This window comes from Solanum lycopersicum, chromosome 5, assembly GCF_036512215.1.
Source record: "Solanum lycopersicum chromosome 5, SLM_r2.1".
Lineage (NCBI taxonomy): Eukaryota > Viridiplantae > Streptophyta > Magnoliopsida > Solanales > Solanaceae > Solanum > Solanum lycopersicum.
The window spans coordinates 62,723,969-62,745,974 of NC_090804.1; the positions used below are offsets into that span (position 1 = coordinate 62,723,969).

Sequence of the window (22,006 nt, forward strand, 5' to 3'; positions counted from 1 at the left end):
TGTCACGTTCCGACACCAGGATAGTATATTGAGGAGCGGAGTGTCACGTTCCGACACGAGGGGAATAAAGATAATGAATCTTGAAATATGTTAATATATCCAATCTAATGAACTAAATTCCCAAATGAGTATGATGAGGAGGTGTGAGTCCTCATTGATGTGCTTGGTGTTGTAACCAAGGGTTATGGTAACTGTAAATGCTGCATGCTAAGGATATTAGTTGATTTTATGATATTGCTTAATACATACTGTTTTCTATTTTGAGTTGGCCGATGATATCTACTCAGTACCCGTATTTTGTAGTGACCCCTACTTTTATTGTTTTTCTTCTTGTTATTTGTGGAGTGCAGCAAACGTGCCGTCATCTTCGACTCAACAGTAACTCAAGCCAGTCTTCGTCACACCGGATCTTCAGGGTGAGCTAACGCTTCTAGCTTGGACTGGATCTTCTCCTTCACGTCTTGATGCCTTGAACTTCCGGCATGAACTAGCTTCTTATGTATTTTTTAGCTTCTTAGAAACTCTTAGAATTAGTAGTTTAAAGTAGATGTTCTTGTGATGATGACTTCCAGGTTTTGGGAATAATAGATGTTGAATATTGATAGTTATTGAATTGGTTTTTATTTAATGAGTTTAAGTCTTTCGCATTACTTTCTGTTGATATTATGTTGAAATGTTAAGGTTTAGATTGGTTGGTTCGCTCACATCGGAGGGGAAGTGTGGGTGCCAGTCGCGGCCCGGATTTGGGTCGTGACAGGATATAACAAAGAACATTGGTGTAGAACTTTATTTAGTGAAAGATCAAAGTGTGATGTGGTGAAAAATAATGTGTGAAACATTTAACTCATGGATTGTTGGTCCTAGACACAAATCTGTGATTAGTATGCTTGAAGATATTAGGCATAAAATGATAGATAGTCATGGAGATATGATTAAGTTTGCAGATACTTGGATCAGTGATATTTCACATATGGCAAGACTGATTTTAGAAGAAACCCAAGAGATTGGCTGGGCACCAAGGGTGAATTGGAATCATGACATTGGATTTGAAATCCAAGAAAGAGAGTATAGACACATAATTGACATGACTAGAAAGACATGTAGTTGTAGGTTGTGGCAATTGAGGGGCATACCTTGCCAACATGCAGTTTGTGCCTTATATCATATTGGGCAAGAACCATAAGATCATGTGAAACATTGGTACAAAAAAGATACATTCCTAAGTGCATATAAGTACTTTTTACAACCCATTTCCAATATGGTAATGTGTCCTGACACCAATAACCCACCCGTTGAGCCTTCTGAAGTGAAGCTAATGCCTGGAAGACCAGATAGATGTTAAAGAAAAGATAAATATGAACCAAGAAAAAAGAAATGGGGGAAAACATTAAAGAATGGAGTGAAGATGTCATGTTCCAAATGCCATCAAGTAGGGCATAACAAAAGAACTTGTAAATCAATGGTAAGTACTTTTGTCTTTCTTTTAAATTTTAATCAGTTTTATACTTCTAATTGTGTGCCTTTACAGCCTTGTGAACAACCCACACAACAGCTAGCAAGGCCCTTTCAACAATCACCAGTGAGGCAGACTTCACAACCACCAACGAGGCAACCTTCACAGCCACCAGTGAGGCAGCCTAGCACTGGAAATGCCTCTTCTTTATGTGCAGATACTTCAAAGGTTAAAGGAAGAAAAAAGAAGCAGTCAACTGCAAGGGCAACATCTTCTTCAACTGCATGGACATCATCTTATTCAGTTGGAATGTCACCACCTTCTTCAGTTGGAAGGCCACTAACTTCTTTAGTTGGAATGCAACCAGCTGCTTCAGTAGGAAGGAAAAGAACAAGAGATGTGGGATTTAGTGTTTATACAGACATACAATCTGGAAGACAAGTGATTAACGTATGTATATTGACTTCTTTAATTGATTTTCTTACATCTTTATTTAGGTATACTAAATAATGCCCTATGGATTATGCAGCCAAAAAGATCAAGTGAAAGAGTTATCTCAAGTGGAACAGGGGTAGCATTTAAAGATGTATCACAAACAAATGTTGATCTTGGATTCAAGTCACCTAGTTTAAAATGAAAAGGAAAAGATGTAATGAATGGAAATCAACTTCAACAATTGTCAAAGAAAAAGGTGCAAAGCAAATCTAAGGGAAAGTGGGTTCCATAAGAGCTCAAAGTCTTACTGATGTGTATAAATATAGATCTAGAAGATCTTTGTTTTTGTTTATTTGGTAACTGTTTGTAAAGGCATACTCCAATTACTGATCATTTTGATGTATTTTAGGTTATTTTGATGTATGTTTGCACATTTGTTAAGTTGTGTTTAATGGATATTAAGTTGTGTTTTGTGAAGCCTTTTGGTGTTTGTTATGATTGATATTAAGGCTGTCTTGATGTTAGGTGTTTACTATGTATGAAAGTGTGTGAATAATACTATTCGATTGTAAAAGTGATAAAAATTGAAGCCAATGTTGGAGACAAAACTGTCAACTCTAAAATAGTACATTTCAATCCATTACTTTGATTGCTTAAAATACATATTGACAACTCCTAACCGATAAAGAAAGCTATACATAACAATTCTGGCATAATTTTTTCAACCAATATATCTAACATTTACTACATAAAGAACTTTCTATAAATCCAAGATAGTATCACAATGATCAGCAAAAGTCGATATTTTCTCCAAATCTTTTTCTTTTCTTCATCATATTTTTTAATCCTTTTTTGTAATCCCGAAATAGCAATAGCGTGTTCAGTATAATCAAGTTCACACCACCTAAAAAATTGCATCCAACCTGTTTAAGAAGAACAAATTCACTATCCAAATTGAATCTTGAGAACTAAAATTTAAACAAAAAAATATGTTTTAAACGGAACCATACCCGACCATCTTCACATCCAAGAAACCAACAACCTGGATTGTTTACAAACCAAGAAATCTTCATTATAGCTCTTTTTCCACAATGACAAAAAAAATTAGAAGTCATTTGCACAAAATATGAGCAAAAATCGTTTTAAAGAGGGGGAAAAAAATTTTGATTTGAAAGAGGAGGAAAGAGAAATTAGATTTTAATTTAGAAATATAAAGATATATATATATAAAAGGAATTCATTAAGGGTATATTTGTCATTTCTGTTTTTTTTTACCGTTGTGGGCCTCGAAAATAGTCATAACTCGCGAAGAAAACGTGCATAACACGCGTTTTACCATGTAGGATTCACGTGTGTATCTATTAAAAAAAAAGTAGGATGTTTAAAGTGCCTATTTGTGCACTGTGAAAGTTTGAGGTCATACTTAAATTTGAAGTCAAGTTTAAGGGCAAATATATGTATTATGTCTTAGAATTATGTATCACGTACAATTTTACATTTTTATGCATCATACTAAAGCTTATTATTTGTATTAAGTAACAACATCATTTTTTTTCAATTGCAAAATATCCGATACTTTATTATTAATAGATACAAAATTTAGAAAAAAGATATTATGGATATGATATATCGTTGCTTCAAATGATACCTTTTTTATTTGTCTTCTCGTTTAACTTTGACACACATCACAACTATTGATACTATTATTCTATCCAACACAAAATTTACAAACAATTAAGTATCAGACACACAATAATGTATACCAAATTAACTTATAAAAAATTAAGAATTTCATTTATCGCATCATAAAATAGTAACCTAAAAGTACTTCATAAAGTATCTAGTTTAAGAATTACTACGCATGAAGCAGAAAAGTACTTCCAAAAAGCAAGAATCAAGAATCTTTCAAGAAGAAAATACATATTTGCATCCATTTTTTCACCTTTAACACACACAATTTCACATGTTATTGCATCAAAATTTTGTAGCTCTTCATTACCGATGTATCAATGCATAGTGAATATATATCTACTCCTATACCTCTTGTTTCATCATTCCTATGTACAATTTCACCCGCTTATCATTCTGAATACACAATGGAGACAAATTACTTTCAACAATATATCTTCTCGATGTTTTTTTTTCAATTCATCAATATCCAATTCAGCTGCAATTGTTGAAATAAAATTTACAAACGAAATATTTTCTCCAACCACTATCACATCACTTCTATATTGCTCATATCTAACATCACTTTTTCATGATCCAAAATGCCTTAACAAGATCAAAATATTCATTTCGAATCTTCACAAAATTGCATTCCAAAATTATTTTAATCAAACTTTTAATTTTTTTCGAAGAATAGGAAGAAAATTTCACAATTTGAAATTTTAAAATTATAATTTAATTAGAGGTTTATGACTGATTGGAAGAAACGTACGAGTGATTAGTGGAAATCAATTAATTTCTGTTTTTAATCACTTATTCAATGCTCAAACTGATAACAACAACTTAATAATTTAAGTATCAATCGGTATTAATTAATGTATTTGCTTACAATATTATGTATCGGAAAAACACTAAAAAAGAGAACTTTTAGTAATTAATGAAAGAGTAGGGATAGAAAGAAAATTTCTTTCTTATAGATTTGCTTAACTTTTACCAATTTTTACCTTCAATAACCACAAGAAAGAAATACAAGTCCAGTAACAAAAAGATTGCTAATTCCACAGAACTCAAATAAAAAATAGTTAAAAAGAGAAATAACAAAGGAAAAATATTCAGAAACTAAATGATCAGCAATGACTCACACAACACCTCATTTCTGCAACAAGATGATTTCCTCAGTAACAATATGTTCACTTTGAAGGGCCTAGGAAAACAGACCTGCTAACACACTCTCCATTGAATACATCCAACATATACTACTACTATTGGCTAATATACGATCATATTCTCCGCATCAGCAAAGCCAAATATACTCATTCATGGATACAAACACCTCTTTATATTTCGAAAAAACCTAACTTAAAAGTAGAAACAACCACAGAAAAATGAAATTCCCCTTCTAACACAGGGCAATAGGCTATAAATTACAAAAGCTGGTAAATACTGAAGCTGCACTTGAATGTCTCAGGTCATTTCACCATTAAAGAATGTTCTACAACTCGACATGTTTGACATAATAATGTATCTCCATGACAATCTCTACGTCAATGCCATGTTGTCAATGACCATAAGGTGGAAAAACTAACAGAGTAATTTCGACAGCTTTGTTCTACAGCCACAAGAATAAAACAACTATGAATGCCACACACTACAGATCCCAGAGCTCAGCAAAGGATAGTCGGTCAATGAACAGACCCTTCCAGTGTCAATATCTGCCATTAAATTCTTTTGCATCATCTAAAAGGAAGTTAGGAGCCAAAGATCTACAATTCACTTTGTCATCTCAGCAACCATGAAACACCCAAGTCTCTCATTCTTTTAGACTCTTAGAGGTCACATATTTTCAAACAGAAAATACTGACAATTTCATGAAAGCATGTGTTAAAAAAATATCTCCCCATCCTCTCTCCTTATGTTTGGGGAAGATATTCAAAGCAATAAGACATAACTTATGCAAGATGTGCCAACCATCTTCAATGCCAGTAAAACTAACTACTAACACTACTGGACAATTAAAGTTGTCGAAAGATGCACTCAAGTATACATGGAAAAACTAGATTCTCGGGTAGCTCAGCTCAGCACTTAGACAAACTGTGTGCATGAAGCACCTCGTCATTAAAGACTCACCATCTAGAAAAGTATTTGACCATGCAAATGATCAATTTTACCCGCAATACACAGCCTGGTCTATATGTGGCGGAATTTGCTTAATCTCGGTTCCTAGCTCTTGTTCAATTCTATACCTGTCAAAATAAAAATAAATAAATAAAACAAAGAGTGCAAACCAAATGACCTATATAAGAGATGAGCTACTTTATACTTACAAATTGAAGCGATCCTCAAAAGTAATTAGGTTGACAGCTAAACCCAGGTGACCGAATCTCCCAGACCGCCCAACCTGCGCAAAAAGTAAATAAGAATGATATAATAGTAGAAAATAGATAGACAATTCACTTGGTAAGGATCTTCACATACCCTGTGTAAATATGTTTCTGAGTTCTTTGGGAAATCAAAGTTGATAACAACATTGACTGCTTGAATGTCTATCCCTCTAGTAAACAGATCTGAGTTCAACATGAAGTAATCTAAGTTACTTGATCAATCTACAAGATATATAAGCATTAATAATAAGTAAAACATGCGATTCATTATCATCATGCAATTAGAAGATCTGCGGACAATATGAAAGTGACGAAGTTCCTTAACCAATCTAAGCGACATACATAAAAAGAGACCCCAGTCATTTATCACCATGCGCGAGCAGGACTTGAGGAAACATTTTTTATTTGGGGAAAGTAAAAGGATTCAGGGAATTAAGTGTGGATCAAGAATATAAAGGCAAGATTTATATCTATAAATAGGCAACAATGCCAGGATTATCATGACAGTGAGGACCCAGGATTCTCAGGATTTTTTTTCGGGTTAGAAAAATAAATGTATAAACGTGTAAATACGCCTTTAGAAATGGGACCCTTGAATTTTTTTGGGTTTAAAACCACACATTTAGCATGTTTTTTAAATTTTTTTTAAAAAAAACTTAACAAACAGAGTTGATAAAAAAAAAACTAAAAGAAAAAAAGAAAAAAAGAAAACGCTATCTCAGGGATTCGAACTCGTGACGTGAAGCTTAATTTCAGGGGACTTGTCACTGCGCCATCAATTTTGTTATTGAGGAGGTTCAAAATATATACATCTACAGAAATACAGAAATTTTTTCTTATACAGTGTAATTTTTTGGTGAGGCGGTTCGGGTGAACCCTAGAACCCACGTGGTTCCGCCCCCGATCATGCAATAGTAAAATTCAAATGGATGCTACACTAGGTCAGAATTTGGACAGTTTTGAGTAGAGGTCGAAAAAAAAATATATTTTAAGTTGAAGTTGAAAGAGAGTTTGTGGTAGTTGAAGTTGTGTTTGGACATGAATGGAAAAAGGAAATTATGAAAGTAAAAAATATGTGGGTAAAAACGAATCACTTGAAATACACCTTTAAACCACTACCACTTGTAACTCAACTACTGAAATTCAGCATTGAAAAGTCTCAGGGTCTAACAAGAACTTTGACAGTGTTATCAACGGCGAAAAATGCAAAAGATATCTAGTTGTATTACTTGGCGATAACGTACACTCGTGTGTGTACTGGGACCACAAATGTGTCTCTATCATTTCTCCACAAAAAAATAATCTTGAACACAACGGGATCCCTCTTCTCATCAAATTGTCTTGTGTAAGGGTCGCTTCTTTGGTTAGTAGCCACACAAAGCAAGCTACTTCGTGTGGTGTTTTAGTTTTCGAAATGTGCTTCCATGGCCAGTTAGTTGGCTGTCTGTTGATTAGGATGGCACTGACCTTGAATAATCCCCTCTTGTTTCCTATCCACCAAAAAAACATCTTGCCCTGTTTATAGCCCACTAAACTGCTTAAGTGTGCTAAAAGATTAGTCTCTTTTTGTACAGTCACTGATTCGTTTCCAAAAATGATGTTCCATCCTTGAGCTGTCCACATTTTTTGTATAGTCCTTTGCTGCTATAGAACTATGAGCCTATTTGGATTGACTTTTGGCTTTTGACTTATAAGCCAAAAGAAATAAGTTAGTAATCATAACTTATTGCTTTTGGCTTACTTTTACTGTTTTAGATTTAAAATCAAGTGCTTATCAGTACTTGTTTAATTTACACAAACACTGCATAAGTGCTTAAAAGCTATTTTGGCTTAATAACACTTCAAGTAATTCAATCCAAACAGGCTCTAAATCGAAGACATCTGAAAAATCCATTTCCTGAATTGCCACCATGTACCAATGATCCTACAAAAGGCTAGTTTTGCTCCCATTAAGTACTTTGATCTTGGAATTGATCTTCAGTTCACCCCACATGACACTAATGGATCTCTATATGCCAATGATCCTACAAAAGGCTAGTTTTGCTCCCATTAAGTACTTTGATCTTGGAATTGATCTTCAGTTCACCCCATATGACACTAATGGATCTCTATAAACTAACCCCAAAAGGTGTAGTGACCTCTTTAGTCATCCGATTGTCTTTTTGTCCATATTTAAACCTAGTAATATTCCCCTCAAAAGTTGGTTCTCATTGGTGAACTTCCACAACCATTTTTTTCTTGAGTGGAATGGATCTTCAAATTGTTGATACACAAACCCCCATACTTCTTGCCAAAAGCAACTGGTTTCCTATCTTTCTTTGTTCCCTTCCAACAGAAAATTACGCATAATACATAAATGTGTCTTTTAACTTGGCTTCAGCTAACATCTAACTCCAACTTTGAATGTGCAGAAGCAGACACTTAAACTTGTACAAAATTGCACCCAAAGGTGTGACCTAGTGACCACTGAAGTGTGTGAGAAGCATGAGGTCTTAGCTACAAATCCCAGCAGAGAGAAAAAACGTTAGGTGATATCTTCCTATCTGCCCTAGTCTTGGTGGATAAAGTTACATCATACCAGTTGTTGGCGTAAGGTGGCAGGTATCTACGGAATTAGTTGAGGTGCACACAAGCTGGCCCAAACACCAGGATTATCAAAAAAGATTATATAAAGTTGAAAAGTAGATCCATGTGTCCTACATGGCAATTCACGAGTATACACTCGATATGATTTGCATTATGTCATATAGGACGTGTATGTCTACTTATTCGACTTTATAAAAGTTAAAGCGAGTCCTAACATCACCTCCTAGGATTGCAGACAAAAATCCATGTTTGTAACTACATTGATTGGAAGAGAAAACTTATCCTTCCGTTGATGCGTAAGCTAGATCTCCCTTCAAAAGGTACCATAATCACCCTTAGGTATGTATTTCAACTGATCTTCTTCAGCATCACAAAAGTAAGTGTGTGTTATCAATACGCTGTAGATGAGTTGCCTTTAAACTGTCATTGCCAACTCCAGCTACATCAAAGTCTCTTATCCACCCTGCAAATTGGTTGTTCTTAGTTCTAATCATATAGTCAAGGCCTTCCATAGCAATCACAAACAGAAGGGGTGACAAAGGATCTCCTTGCCTGAGAACTCTTTGTGCTTTGAAGAACTCTGCTGGGTATCCATTTACAGATCAATGATAGTTGAGATGAAAATTTGATACAATGTATCCATTTCTGTCCAAACTCCCCGGCAAACTCAGCTGGGAACTCCAACTGTCATGATCATAAGCTTTCTGTCAAGTTTGCACAAAATTCCAGATTTCTTTTGCTTCAACCTGGAAGTAACTACTTCATCAGCTATAAATAAGCATCCACGATCTGTCTACTTTTAATGAAAGTCATTTGTTGAGAAACTACCAGTTTAAAAATCACTTCTTTTAATCTCTCAAGGTGCTTTAGAGAACAACTTGTAAATGCTTCATGTCAAACTGATAGTTTGAAGTCCCTCAATTCCTTAACACCTTTCGTCTTAGGAATGAGAGCTATAAAGGTTGCATTGAAGCTTCTTTCAAAAACTTCTTGAACATAGAAGTTTTGACAATCACACTTGATGTCCTGTTTCACTATCTCCCAGATTTGATGCCGGAGCCCATGGAAAACCCATCTGACCTTGAGCTTTGTGTGCTACATAATTTCAGACACGTTAGCTCTTCATTTTCATCAAAGTTACCTTGTAAGACTTCACTGTCCTCCTCGATATGACGGGACAATTGTCATAATGACAAGTACACCTCCATTGTATTGTTTCAGTACAGAGCTTCTAGTAGAAGCCAATGATTGCTCCTTCAATATTAATTGGTTCCTCAGTTACTTCTCCCTGAACCCAAAGTTGATTAATGTTGTTGAATCTTTTGTGTCCATTGGCCACTTTGTGAAAGAACTTCGTGTTCCTATCACCTTCTTTTAACTACAAAGCCCTTGATTTTTGTCCGAAGAGATTTCTTCATGTTTGATTGGTTCCTCCAAGAACCAACTCCATATCTATACCTAACAGTTTCTTCCTTTGGTAGTCCATTCTCACTTCTGCTCCACTCTTTGAGTTAAGATTTAAGAGCTTTTAGTTTGCAGGCAAGTATGTAGTTAGGATTCCCTGAGAAGTTGAACAAACTCCACCTCTCCTATTCTGTTATTGAATCCTGTTGAACCTAACCACCAAATCTCAAATGTACAACCCAGTAAAGCTTGTGTTGGGACTTGTTTAATATTGTCATCCCATTCCTTAGAGATTAAAAATTCTAGAAGCTATCTCTGCATTGTCCCCTTTAAACAAGTATATGTGACATCTTCTAAATGCAGATCAATTAAGTCCATGTCTTCAAGAATACTATGCTGAGGAAGCTGAATCACTAGTTGATATGATAGGATCCTTGTGATGTAGTAGCCTAAGGGCCTGTTTGGATTGGCTTTTGGCTTATGACTTATAAGTCAAAAGCCATAAGTTAGGATTTCTAACTTATGGTTTTTGGTTTATTTTTATTATATATTTTGGCTTTAAAATAAGTGCTTATAAGTACTTTTTAACTTTACCCAAACACTTCAAAACCGCTTAAAAGTTATTTTGGCTAAAGAACACCTAAAATAAGTCAATCCAAACATTCACAAAGTTTGGTTGGGATTTTGTAGAGTCTTTCTGCACTGTTATGTTCAACTTTAATATCTATAGTAGTTATCAGTTACAAGTACATGCCTAATGTCTTCAATAAAATCAGCAAATTCCACCATACCCCCCTTGTTGAGATTTTTTTTACAATTACAATGTGACATGTAAAATCAAAGACAACTTTATAAATGAATGAGTCTCCACAAATTGGAAGAGGTGAGAATAAGAAGGGGTTACTGTTGACAGACAAATTAGCTTGTTGGATATTGCCGGCAAAGCTTCATAAAAATTTGGGTTGCGATAGACAGACTGGTGGTGTGAGTTGGAGGCGACAAAAGCTTGGTTTCTGAAAATTGGAGCAAGGGTTTCTTATCTTCCATGGAGCGAACTTGAGTTTAGAATTGAGACTTACCATATTTGAAAATCAAAAGAATTATCATCCAAAGTTGTTAAAAAACTGGATTCACTAAGGAGAAGCTTCCTTTGGTAAGGTTGTAACGAAAAGAAGGGGTCTGCTTGGTAAAATAGGAAATAATTTTACTTAGTAAGAAAAGGGGTTTATTGGAAATCAGATACCTAAGAAACTGCTTATTAATGAAGTGGCTTTGGAGATGCAATGGGAGGAGCAAACTCTATGGAAAGAGGTAATTAGAGCAAGGTATTGTGGGGGGGGGGGGGGGACTCTTTTTTTTTTTGAACTGGTAACTTTTTGTATTCCTCGGCATTAAGGGCTATGCTGGCCACCTCCAAAAAACTGTTACAAGAAAGGGGAAAAAACTAAAAAGAAATACTTACAGAGAACCTATGAAGTCCACTAGTTGGAACTCCTCTTCTATATCCTGTTCTTTACACCAAAACGTAAAGTAGTAATTACTTTCCATTGATCTTCTATATTGTACACTCCTTTCCTTCAAAAATTCTCTGATTCCTTTCTTTCCATACAATCCACCAAATACATGCTGGAACTGTTCTCCACCATCTTTTCTGACTTTTGCTGCCTCCCCTTTTGATCCAGCAACTAAGAAGGTCAGAGGTGTATTCAGGCATAGTCCACAGAGCCCACACCTCAGCAGTTACCTTACAGTGCATGAAGAAGTGTTTGTTAGTCTCTAGAGCTTCTTTACAAAGGAGGCATCTGGATACTATGTTGATGTGCCTCTTCTGCATTGCCTCAAGAGTCGAAACATTTTTTCCTACCAACCAACCAAGTGAAGCACTTCACCTTGGCAGGAGCCACACTTTTCCATATTGTGTTCCAAGGTCCAATGGATGCTCTACAGAGGTAGGTCAGGCGTGAGAAAACCCTATGGAGTAGGAGTTTGGAAAATCATCAGGGCCTTCAGGCCCATGATGGGACCAAATCTAAAACTAAAGGTTGGGAATGGTAGCAAAATTCAATTCTAGTAGGAATGTAAGACAGACCAAACCCCCTCATGGAATCATTCTCAAATTTTTCACTATCTGCAACGATCCAGATGCTAGAGTAGGTTAGTGTTGGACACCTCAGGGGGTGGGATCTATCCTTCAAGAGACTTCTAAATGACTCAGAAGTGGAAAGGGTGACATAATAACTGGAAACACTTGAGGGGTTCAGTGGCATAAGAACAATCTCAGACATAATACTTTGGAGGCATACAAGGATGGTTGCTACACTGTCAGTAGTACTTACAAAAGAGATATCCTTAATCTTAGTGGGAGGCTAGGGGAGGTAGATTAACCATGGTTAATAGTGTGCTAGATGCTGTCTATGTTCCCAGCACCAGATAAGGTCATACAGAGGATAGATGCTTTGAGAAGAAATTTCTTTTGGCGGGGAAATGAAGACAAAAAGAAGTTTCATCTAGTCAAGTGGGAGGAGGTCTTAAAAAAAAGAAAGAGGGGGGACTGGGGATTAGGAACATGAAGAAACAAAACAAAAGCCTAATGCTGAAATGGCTTAGGAAGTTTATGACAGGAGAGAATATGCTTTGGAGAGAGGTGATCAGGGCAAAATATAAAATGGAGAATAGGTGGATGACAAAGATGGTGACTACACCATATGGATGTGGTATCTGGAGATCAGTAAGAAATCTTTGGCCTCTGTTTCGTTCTAGAATCAGATTCCAGGTTGGTCACGGAATGAAGGTGTCATTTTGGGAGGACAGATGGATAGCCCAAAGAACTCTGAAACAATCATTCCCAGACTTAAATACACTGAGCTATCAACAAAATGCAACTGTGGCTGATATGTGGACAGGACAGGGGTGGAACTTACATCTTAGAAGGAATCTAAATGATTAGGAAATGGGGAACATAGTGGCTTCCATCATACAATGGCACTATTTAATAATCTGACTAGGGAAGAAGACAAGGTTGTGTGGAAGATTGGCAGCAAAGGGGTTTTCAGTGTCAAGTCAGCTTACAAAGATCTCAACCATTCAAATTCAAATGACAGGAAGGAGCTCTGGCCATGGCAGATGATATCGAAACCTAAAATCCCATACAAGGTAAACTGTTTCACATGGTTACTAGCAAAGGAAGCAGTGCTGACACAAGAGAATATAAAGAAGAGGAAGTTCCAACTATGCTCAAGATGCTTTTTGTGTGAGGAACAGGCAGAGACAGTCAACCATCTCTTCCTGCATTGCAAATGGACAGATCAATTATGGAGAATATTCAGCAGCCTTACGAAGATCATTTGGGTGAAACCAAGAAACATAGCACAACTCCTAAATTGTTGGATCAATATAGGCAATAATACAATTAAGGAGGAGAGATGGAGGATTGTCCCAGCTTGTATATGGTGGACAGTGTGGAAAGAAAGGAATCAAAGATGTTTTGAGGGCAAGAAGAACAATTTGCAGAATTTTAAGATGAATTGTATAGCTCTTTATTATTTTTGGTGTAAACAGAAAGTTTTCTTACAGGCAGAAGATGGATCCAATTCTATTCAGAAAGTAAATGAGATTGGAAGGTGGGGCTGTTGGGATAAAAGTTAAAACTAAAGGGGAAAAGAAAGAAGCAAAAAGGAGAACTCTGCCAAACGTATATATGGGCTGATGAGTAAAGGACGTCTATTTGACTCAAAAATAGAAAGAAATAAGGTGCACGAAAGGGGAGTCGAACCTAGATGGTCAAAAAAAAAAATTCATATTATAACATTCTCCTGTTTTTCCAAAAAAAAAAAAAATTCTCATCCAGACAAGTTCCCCCAAGCAGGTTTTTTTTAAAAAAATGACAAGGAAAACCCGCAGCCGCTACCCTTTGGGTGCGCACAAGGAAAAACCCCTGCTCCTATGCGCACAGTGCCCCCAAGCAGGTCTTGTAACTTAGAGGGCCTAGTAAACTACGTTTTTCCAATATATTACACATATATATAGGATCTTTTCGACATTACCTGGTGCAGGTGATTCCCCTAACACCAACGTAGGTCTGCCTCTAGTCACAACAAAATGACTTCCATACAGGAACCATTACCATCAAATTTCTCTTGATATTTGACTACTCGAAAACATTTTCTAAAGACAACAATCAACCGGTAAATATGCTTAGAGGGGGCATCAGAATCGATCTTCAATGTTAATATTTGCAATGAGACACTTCATCCACAATCATAGGAGCAATTTCAACAATTAACTTCAATGACCACCTACCACTGACTCAGCACTTACAACAAGAAGCACCAGCAAGTATAAGTACTAGCAGTTCGACATAGATACAATTATCATACCAGTACAGACGAGGTTCCTGCAGGCACCATTGCGGAAGTCATGAAAAACCCTGTTCCTATGATCTTGAAGCATCTTCGCATGTATATAGAAGCATGAATAACCCAGTTCCGTGATCTTCTTGGCAAGAAGTTCTACACGATTTACAGAGTTGCAAAAAATTATAGACTGGTTTATTTGAAGCTGCAAACACAGAAGAGAATGTTATAATATTAGTTGCTGTAAGTTCTCATATCACCATTAATCATTTGGTGAAGGACCAACCTTTGAGAACAAAGTGTTAAGGCAATGAAGCTTCTGTCTTTCTTCAACAAAAGCATAAAACTGGGTAATACCCTTGAGTGTAAGTTCATCCATAAGGTTGATAACATAAGGCTTCTGCAAGTATCTATCTTTGAAGGCCTTGACTGTAACAGGAAATGTAGCAGAAAACATTAATATCTGCCGACTTGCAGGCAAGAAGCGGATCAGCTGCTCAATGGAAGGTAGGAACTCTGGTGATAGCATCTTATCAGCCTGAAGGACAATAGTAAACACAACTATAATATAAATAACATATAGTGTCATCCCTGTGAATTTTTTGCGTGGGGGGTGGGGGGTATGGGAGGAAATGTTCAAGATAATCATTTATTCCAGTGAACTCCAATAGAATGTGTATTCATGTAAGGGACAGTTCAAAATTATTATTCAGGAAAGAGAAGGATTTTATAGCTTAATTCTTGACTTTCTAGGTTCCAAATGAGAGTCATAACTACACTAGCTTAAAGTATTACTTGTATATTCTTCTCCCTCAGAAATAAATGTTATGGACATGTCAAAAATATTATGTTGATTAGACTTTCTTAACATTGCACATGAGCTTCCCCGTATTCAACAAGGTTCGTGAAGAACTGATAACATTTGGCAATCACTATGGCCTTTTGGTTGTCCGCAATCTAAGAGAAAAATAGCCATGCGGCTTCACAGAAGGAAAAAGCAAAAGGAAAAGGGAAGAAGAAGAATTACCTCATCCATGACAAGCATGGAGCAATCTTTCAAAACACACACTCCTTTCCTTGCAAGGTCAAGTATTCTTCCAGGAGTTCCAACAAGCAAATGCACTGGCTGATACAGTCTCATTATGTCGTCTTTTAAGCTGGTCCCCCCAGTGGAAACCATGACTTGAATTTTTAAGTGCTTCCCAAGTTCTTTGCAAACTTGAGATGTTTGAAGAGCCAATTCCCTAGTCGGGACAAGGATAATAACTGCATATGGAGGCATCAAAAGTAACTTAGTGAACCAATTATAAGGATCCAACCTAAAGCTTACTGAACTAAATTGCATCAACAAACAGTTTTTTCTTAAAAGAAAAGGACAAATATTTCATTTTGCATCGGGGAATCAATTTATAGGACAAACAAAGACTATGCGTAGTATCAACTACATTCCACATGACCAAAATATTCTAGCTTCTAACATAAGAAAATATTTGTAGCAGTCTATGCATTACAACAGATATCCAGGAAAGTATAGTACTTAATAACTTTCTGATATGCAGTTAAGATATTAACAACGTATTCCATTATACTAATATCTGTAACTGATGAAACTTGCTGTCAGAAGCCCTTGATGGCAATTCATTTAAATCCACCACTTTACTTGTTGAGCCAGCATCCTACTAGCATATAAGGTGCTCAGCTCAGTGATAGACTATCCCACCAAAAATGGTTCAGTACACATCATTAAAACACTCCCACAAGAAGCAAAGACATGTGAAGATTATATGAGCTCATTCAATGTGCAACCGATAATAGTTGGAGAAAGAGCACTGTGAAGAGTTGAACTTCGTTTAACTAGTAACCTCTCCACCCAAGAAAATAAACGTGAATTAAAAGGTGTTGAGTGTCATCACTTAACTATATTACGCTCAAGCTGAACATCATGACATACACAAACCTGTTGCTACATTCTTTAAAGAGTATAAGTTTCATCCATAGATGGTATAAAGATATCAAGTCAGATATTTTTATAGGTAATATGCTAAGTCACCTTAAACCAATTACATGTAATCGCTTTCATGGTTTAGCAACCTAGAAAACATAAACAGAAAAGAACCTCTTGGAGCAGGATAAATTGTACCAAACTTGTAAAAATATATATTGCCGTGCATGAAAACTTCAATTTTTCCCTCCCTCGGAGCTCTCATTTTTTTGCTCACTTGGTGACTCAAACCCACAACCTTAAGGTACAAATTTAATTCTTTTCTTTCTTGCCTACAATATTAATTCTTTTCTCAAGTTATTTTACAACTTGACGTTGAAACTTTTTTTTTAACAATATCTTGACCGTGAATTTAAGTTCAAGATATTTCCAAATAAACCAAAAGAAAAGCTAATAAATGTTCTCTTATTATAATTCAAGTAGCAAGTAACTCCAAATCTTTGCAAGAGATTTATCATTGGTGATCAAAGGTATGCACACATAAACGGTTGACAATCAAGCAGTTTGTTATGTTAGGGCTTTCAAGAGGATTTAAGTAATTGGGTCATAGACAAATCCATACCAATGGTGTATGCAGGTTAAAATATTAAGGAGGTTGCATCATCAACAAGGGAAGTTAGATTCATAACCCAATCCACCCAGTGTAATATCATGTTCGCATGTTCCCAACAACAGCAACATACCAGTGTAATCCCACAAGTGGGTTCTGGGGAGAGAGATTGTTTTCGATAGAGACGTAAGCAAATCATACCTCAATTATTGTGGGGTAGAAAGGTTGTTTCCGCTAGATCGTAGACTTGACAGCAAGAAAAGAAATCGAAGCATGCATGTGAAGCAACAGGTAGTAATACACTTAATTGCGTGGACTCTTCACTTTTGATGCCTCACCCATGTCGGATTCTCCAATAATACACTAGTTCTGGAGAATCCGAGACGCACCCATTGACATTTTTGAAGAGTTCGATCAACATAGGTAATACAGATAGAAGAAAAGGAACAAAACAAGTACCAAATGACACTACTAATAAGGAGAAACATAGAGGAGGTTATCCCCTGCCCCCTAAATTGCTCGAACTCTATTCCACCTGTTTCGACATGACATAGGTGTGGGTTGGGTGTGGGATACGTACCAAATTTGGATACTTTGACAAAAATATATGGAAAAATCTGAGACAAATATAATGATTTCATAATCAAAACAAAAGTGAATTGTGAAATTGAAGAAAATGGAGTGAGTACCTTATATTGAAAACAATATGTCAGTCCTTTTTCTTAGATCACCTTCTCGATTCTCCTCTTGATCAATATTTTCTCCACATAATACCTTGTAAATTTTCCACATAATGTATCCAAATTTAGACACTCTTATTTTTTTTAGATATTTGAAGCCGAATCCCCGCACCTGGGTCCGTACCCCCGAATCTTAAAATTAGATTATGAAAGATGCGACCACTAGATCTGCACCCGCGTCCGTGCAACTTAATTTCCCACTATATGCCACGATACTCGGATACCTACTAACCTTGTAAACTAATCCTCAACCTCCACCCCTTCCTATCTTGGATCATGTCCAACGGGCTGGATTATTATCATGTCATGTCTAAATTCTAATCACCACCCAATTCTTCTTTAGTCTACATCTACTTTTCTCTGAACTCTTGTTACAACCAACTCCTCACTAATCCTTGTTGGTGCATTCACACACTTCTTCACATGCTTAAACCATCTCAGCCTTGCTTCCCTCATCTTGTCCACCACCGGAGTTATTCCCACGTTGCCCTGTATAACTTCATCCCTAATCATCTATCCTAGTATCTCAACACATCATGAACCTTCTCATCTTCGCTACATTCATCGTTTGAATGTGAGTCTAGCCAACACTTCACCCCATACAACAATGTCGATCTAACTAGCATGGTACAATTTACCTTTAAGCCTTCACAACATATTCTTATCGCACAACAGCCTGGATGTGATTCTCCATTTCATTAACCTGCTTCAATACGATGTGTAACATCATCATCAATCTTCACATCCCTCCTAGGATTATAGACCCAAGATACTTGAAACTTTCTTTCATGGGTATGACCTAGGCATTGATCTTCACTTCTACCTCCACATCATGCGTTGTTTCACACAACTTGTACTACAGGTACTCTATTTTAGTCTTGCTTAACTTGAAATCTTAAGACTAGAGTCTATTGTCAAACTTCCCGCCTATCATTAACTCAATTATGTCCCTTCAATTAGTACTATGTGATATGCGAATAGCATACAACTTTTTACTGGTCTTTTTAAGAGAAACAAGAATGCCTACATGATGGGGCCTTGAATTTATGGTTTGCAAAATTGCAACCCCATGAAAGGCGGATCATTTTAACAGACTAGTTTGAAATTGAGTACCTGAAGAAATCACTTTTTTGACCTGTAGATATGTTGGTGATTTGGTTTACCATGGCACTCATATTGTCATATAGTTACCATACTGATACATTGAAATTTTACTAGAAGGAAAGGGGATGTTCTTGAGGGGCTCAAAACAAGTCTGGCTCAAACTTAGTTCATTCATTTCCTTAGCTATAAGCCCAGCTTGTGTAGTGATCGAATAAGTAAGCAAATTCAAACTGCACTACATAGGCAATTTAGTTTTTGTTACAGTTCCAACCAGCAGAGAACCAACAATATAACAGCTGTGCAATTAGATAAGAACCTTGAATGACATTGTTGTCCTGATCAATTTTTTCTAATGCAGGGATGCAGAAGGCAGCAGTCTTCCCAGTTCCATTCTTAGCCCTCGCCAAAATATCACTTCCTGTTAGAACAATTGGAATACTCTCCTCCTGGATTGGTGATGGCCTCTCAAATCCCTTTTCGTAAATTCCCATAAGCAGTTCACGCTTTAGAAAATAGTCTTCGAAATCGTTTCCCTTGGTTGCTGTCACATCCTGCCAGGAACAATAACTATTGTAAGTGCACAAACTTCAAGTTGAGAAGCAGCAGTTGAAGGGCGATTTGTGTAGTGTAGAACATGACTTCTATTAAACAATTAAAATCACTGCAGTAAGGAACCATGAACCACATCAATGAACACGACACACTTAACCAAAATACTTGGAGACTAAGTATCATAGTGATAGGAGCCAGTGATGCTACGTTACGTCAACTTAGTGTTAAAAACATGTATTATATTTTTAGTAGAACCATAACACACAAAAACGATAAAATGCTGTTATCACAAGAATAGACTCAGATTCATTGAGCAATTGCGTGAACATAGTGAAAAGGCCACAATTATGAGCGAAAACTGCACAAGCTTCATATAGGAGAACAATTTTCAGAAAATTTCGGCAACTTTACAGAAGTATTTGTTTTTTTATCTTCCGGTATCTCTGGATCAATTTGTTTTCCTTATGAGAGGCGATTGCACAAGTGCATTTAATAGGTTTTCAGGGCAAATATTATGGGATTAAAAGATCAGACATAGGTAGCCTTCCCTATTCCTTCAAAGTTAATCTTGATGTGATTTGAAGAGGAACGCCACGAGACTGAGATAGATATATTTGATTTTTTTCCCTATAATTGAGCAAAACAACAAAACCTCACTTCACCCAACACCTGAACATCCATGCAACATCTGTGTCCGCAATCTGAAGGCACCCCTCTCTTTCACGAGACGTTGATAAGATCCATCCATTTAGCAGAATATTAGGATGTCCTAACCTTATAAGTTAAAAGGGAAGGGTGAGGTTCAAGTGAGTAGAGGCTTATAGCAGATACCTGGTAATAGTTGACAAATTGGAGATGAGTATTTTGGTTTGAAACTGCTCCTGAAAAAAGAAGGGATTTACATCTAAGTTAAACTTGGTGATGGAAGTCTTACTTCCCAAACTGACTAATGTTGAAGAACCAAGGGGTTTACGTCTGAGTTAAACTTGGTGATGGAAGTCTTACTTCCCAAACTGACTAATGTTGAAGAACCAGCCAACAAGTTGTGGTCAGGAGTGACCCAGAGCTTGCTTGTTTTTCCCATACTAATAAAGTATATTGCTGGTTTTGTTTGTTTCTCAATTCTAGTCCAAATATCTACAGAGTGGCTCAGAGTTGTCAGACAAGGAAATAACAAGGTTGATAGAAAAGAACTGTCACAATTAAGGAAAATAGGCAGAGAATATTATAATATTCCTATAGCAGGGATAATTAAGAATTAAAGCACCACATAAACCTCCATACAGAAGCTAGATGGTATTTAGCAGATATTATTTGTCCTCTGCCAGTTTCTTTTTGGTTGTAGGGTCATGGGAGGAATAAGATAATCTATACTAACTCAAAAACATGAACTCCAAAAAAGGAATGTTAAATTACATAAATACCCCCTCACTTAAAAAGATTACGCAAATACCCCTCATATTTTAAATAAATCTGCCTAAACACCCCTAGCCCAACAAACACCTGCTAATATTCACCACTTTCACTGGACAGATGCCAAGTTCCCCTGCATCTGCCCAACATCCAAATATTGCGAACCAACGCAACCTCACAAACACCTGCAAATAGTCACCTCTTTCACAGGAAAGACGCCAAGTTTCCTTTGCCCAACGTCCAAAGATTTGCCAACACATGCAACCTCACCAACACCAGCGTATAGTCACCTATTTCACAAGAAAGACGTCAAGTTTCCCTGCATCAGCCCAACGGCCAAATATACGCCAACCAACGCATCATCTGCATATTACCCTATTTATTTTCTAACCACACGTACAACACAGTCTCCCATTAGTAAATCAACTTCTGGAAAAACGCATAGGTCTGCCCAGTTTCCTCCTCTTCTACCAGCGTACTTGTTTTGTTGTTCATGCCTACATCTGCACTTTGTAAGTCACTTAACTTTTTTGCGCTGTTTCCCCCGGAAAATATTGATCTTCTTTCGGCAAAACAATTGGACTCGACTTTGACATATTTCACTCGCATCTTAAATTGTAAGTTTCCACTTTCCTTGTATATCCTGTAATGCTCTTCATTGGGCTACTTGCAGCACACTTTTCTTGGGATAACATTGCTGCAATCTACTTAATGATTCCTTTGTATTTTACTATTATACGTTACGGCCCGGAATTGATATCGATTTTTACTTTCCCTGTGCACCTCTAACAATCCAGATTCATCACACATGGCGACGAAACTGAATTGTCAAAGCAGAGTGTCCCCCCATTAACAAGATACTTAGACACTCTGTTAATTGGGTGATGAAAGAATTAGTCATTTAAAAGGGTTCTCTAACTTCATACAAGAATTCACGCCATGAAGGTACTTTCCAAACAGTGATATTAGTGGACGACGAGGAAACACTTTTACTTAGGTTGTATGCTAACGTTCCAATCTACTCCCCTTAATACTTATGTAATAATATCACATATCAATTACATCAATACTAGGGGACGAAGTTACAAGCGGCACTATTTAATAAGCAAAATCAACACATAGAAGGACTTCTTAAGACAAATAAGAGTTACTAGATTGCTAATGGGCTGTTGGATAGGGTCAACTCCAACTACATTTCCGTGCACAAAGTGATTAAACTATCCATTACAGACAACACAATCATAAAGGAGAGTGGCCATGTTGTTTCAACACACAACTTCTCCGGAGGCTTTGTATTTTTGGAAAGCAGAAAAATTGCCATATGGTGCCATATTAAGTAACTCTTCACATGACTTATTGAAAATTC

General features: G+C 36.6%; 1 protein-coding gene across 3 annotated transcripts in view; it reads right to left on the bottom strand.

Annotated features, from left to right (window-relative positions):
* Window positions 1–2,484: 2,484 nt before the first annotated feature.
* Window positions 2,485–22,006, bottom strand: part of LOC101258459 (DEAD-box ATP-dependent RNA helicase 8) — a 32,602-nt gene continuing 13,080 nt past the window's right edge. The window contains exons 3-11 of one of the 3 annotated variants that reach the window (XR_741682.4): window positions 18,992–19,226; window positions 15,307–15,545; window positions 14,566–14,817; window positions 14,304–14,484; window positions 6,032–6,120; window positions 5,881–5,954; window positions 5,684–5,799; window positions 2,899–2,930; window positions 2,485–2,811 (exon numbers count right to left, since the gene is read on the bottom strand). Coding sequence is in view for 1 of the 3 variants with exons in the window: in XM_004240059.5 (XP_004240107.1) it covers window positions 5,721–5,799; window positions 5,881–5,954; window positions 6,032–6,120; window positions 14,304–14,484; window positions 14,566–14,817; window positions 15,307–15,545; window positions 18,992–19,226 (1,149 nt within the window). In the remaining 2 variants the exon portion in view is untranslated. Of the gene's footprint in view, window positions 2,812–2,898; window positions 2,969–4,680; window positions 5,800–5,880; window positions 5,955–6,031; window positions 6,121–14,303; window positions 14,485–14,565; window positions 14,818–15,306; window positions 15,546–18,991; window positions 19,227–22,006 lie in introns of those variants that run through there. The other 2 variants (XR_741683.4, XM_004240059.5) reach the window with 2 other exon arrangements.